The 2,693-nt window shown below is 68.7% G+C and overlaps 1 protein-coding gene across 2 annotated transcripts; it reads left to right on the top strand.

Annotated features, from left to right (window-relative positions):
* The first annotated feature begins 6 nt into the window (after positions 1-6).
* CBARP (CACN subunit beta associated regulatory protein) lies at positions 7-2,693 on the top strand. 2 transcript variants are annotated; one of them, XM_034657369.1, is made up of 5 exons: positions 7-11; positions 1,784-1,897; positions 1,984-2,123; positions 2,390-2,454; positions 2,556-2,693. In XM_034657369.1, the coding sequence occupies exons 2-5, from the start codon at positions 1,805-1,807 to the stop codon at positions 2,609-2,611; spliced, it is 354 nt and encodes a 117-aa protein (XP_034513260.1). In that variant the 5' UTR covers positions 7-11; positions 1,784-1,804; the 3' UTR covers positions 2,612-2,693. The 2 variants fall into 2 exon arrangements, with proteins under 2 accessions (XP_034513260.1, XP_034513259.1); XM_034657368.1 differs by lacking the exon at positions 7-11 and having other exon boundaries at positions 50-1,897.

The raw sequence follows: 2,693 nt of genomic DNA, 5'->3' as shown, positions 1-2,693 counted from the left end.
CCGGCGCTGAGGTAGGCGCGGCGGGCCTGGGGATACAACAAGGCGGGCGGGGGCAGGCCGGGGCCGCGCGGCCCACGGGATCGCCGCCAGCTCTGGACCACCGGCCCTTTCCGCGAGGCGGAGAGGCCGGAGGGAGGGAGTGGGGGAAGCCGGGGCGGGCGTGGGGGCCAATCTACGGGGCTCTGCAACCCTCGTTAGCGGCCTGGAGAGACCCCGCCCGCCCACGCCCTTCCCCAGCCTCAGTTTCCCCTGTGAGATGCAGCAAGGGCGATGGCGTCTTCGTCTCCTGGATTAGCCCGAAGCGGAGAGGTGCCCGGAGTCTGGCTCTCTGCCTCTCCTTGAGGGCTCGCCATCCCGCCCCCGGGGCGGGTTGGGGGCGCGGGGATGGGCGCGGTGGCGAGCGAGCTCGGGGAGGACCAGCTGGACCTCAGGGGCGGGCCCGTGGGGAACGTCCGCCCTCGGGTCTGGTCTCCGCCTACCCCTAGGAGTCCACCTCTCTTCCCCCTCGGCTTCCTGCCATCTTTAATGATCTCCTGTCACGGTCCCTGCGCTTCTGCCCCCTCCCCCTCCAGCCGGAACTCATTTCCCGACCTACATAAGCGCGCCCCATCCCCCTGAGGATACCCGGCAGCCGCGGTCATTCTCGGACCGGAGCGCTGAGAACACCTGGCCTTCGCCAGGGCTCCCCCACCCCCATTCGCTGGGCCTGTTTCCCCGGTGTCAAGTGGGGTTAAAACCTGAAAGGGTTGCGGACGCTGGAACCTGTGCACAGGCTCCCCTTTTCCTCTGGGGAAGGACCGAACGCACGCCCTGCGTCCTCAGAGCTGCGGGTCATCCCGGCCCGGACTCTGCTGCTTGAGATCCCAGAGTGCAGTCTCCGGTCCTTCCCGCTGGGAGGAGCTGGCGTTAGGGAAGGCGATCAGGTGCAGTGTCCAGGCAGTCGCTTTCCCGAGGCTGAGCGCCCCTCCCCCGGCCTCAGTTTACCCCTAGCATGAAGCAAACGTGGAGGCTGGCCTGCTCGGCCAGAGAAGCTGCTCGCGGAGGCGCAGGGCCCCGCGCTGGGCACTGGCGGGGAGGCGGCTGCAGCAGCCATCTTGCCGCCCAGGACCGGCTCAAGCCGCCCTGCAGGAGGCCTCCCTCCCCCGCGCCCCCTCCTCTCCTCAGTGCGCCCTGGCAACCCCCCCCCCCCGCCCGCTCGGCCCGCTCGGCCCGCTCGCTCAGTCTCCATGGGAACCAGATTCTTCAGGGCTGGGAACAGATGCGCCTTCTTTGGCCTTTTTGCTCCCACTAGCACTGGGTGGAGGGGGACAGCTACCTCCTGGCGTCGTGACTTGGTAGTCACTGAGCTCAGTCCCTCCGCCCCCCTCCACGATCCTGGTACCACTGCCCATAGGACCAGTCTTATGGGGCTGCGGCAGCCCCCTCCTCTCCCCTGATGCAGCTAGGAGGGCCCCTGAGGTCTCACGGTAGTGAACAGACATCCTCAGTGTCCCCATTTCTCCTAGGAGTGCTTCCACTTTTCTGGGCAGGGTTTCCGGCCAGCTGCTACCTTGCTGGGCCGGCCCCACCGGCCGGGGAGGTGGTGGAGAGAATACACCGCCCCCATTTTAAACTCGGGGAAACGGAGGTCCCGGCCTTCACCTAAGCGGGGTGGGGGCTGCCTCGGGGCTCTTCTCCACCTCTCCGTGAGTCACTGCCCCAGGTGGACTCCTACTCCCACTCCGTGGGAGCTAGGAGGGGGAGGGGACAGAGGAGCCGGTCTGAGCAGGCCCTGCCCCCCCAGGCCCCTCCTCCTAGCTTCAAAATGCAGCCCACGCCCACCATGGCCACTGCCGCCAGCACCGCTGCCACGGTTGCCCTGACCTCGAGGTGGGACAACGCCACCGGCAGCCCCACCGTGAGTGAGGGGGATGGAGTGGGGGGGATGGGCCGGGCGGGCCTCCAGCGACCACGCCCGCGCTCCTGACCCATGCTGGCCCACAGGCGGAGCCTGACCCCATCCTGGACAACTCCGTGCTGCTGGTGGTGGTCATGTCGCTCTTCATTGGTGGCACGCTAGTGGTGCTGTCCGGCGTGCTGCTCCTGTGCAAGCGCTGCTGGGAGGCCCGCCGGCGCTTCAACAGGTGCGCAGCCCACCCACCCCGGCGGCCTCCCTGGGGCCCCGTGTGGGCCTGGAGCCGGGAGACCGTGCGAGCGCGGGCCAGGACGCACACGTGCGCACACGGGCGTGTGCTTGCAGCAGGCGTGTGTATCAGCCTGTATTGTGTTGGGGGCCTGCTTCTAAGTGTCTGGGGAGCACCGTGTGTCTGGACTGGGGCTGGACCCGTGAGGTCGGGTCCCGGCAGGTGGGCCCTCCGTCCCACCTTGCTGTCCTGCGGTGCCTCCCCAGAGCCACCGAGGAAGCAGAGAAGACCACCACCACCTACCTGGACAATGGCGCTCACCCAGCCCAAGGTGCGGCGCCCCACCAGGCCCGCCCCCTGCCCATCTGCCCGCCCTCCCGCCCGCCCCCTCGGGCCGCCTGACCGGCTGTGTCTGTCTGTCTCCCCCACCAGACTGGGCGCAGCTCGATTCCGACTCATCTCTGTTTTCCTTAGGAGCCCGCGCGTAGGTGCTCACAGGCGCGTGCTGAGCGAGTGAGTGTGTGAGCGGATGTGTGAGTGCCCACCCCGCCCCCCGCCCTGTCCCAGCCC

Source organism: Ailuropoda melanoleuca, chromosome 4, assembly GCF_002007445.2.
Source record: "Ailuropoda melanoleuca isolate Jingjing chromosome 4, ASM200744v2, whole genome shotgun sequence".
Taxonomy (NCBI): domain Eukaryota; kingdom Metazoa; phylum Chordata; class Mammalia; order Carnivora; family Ursidae; genus Ailuropoda; species Ailuropoda melanoleuca.
Note: the sequence above shows the minus strand (reverse complement) of the source record. Positions and strands in the feature narration are given on the sequence as shown.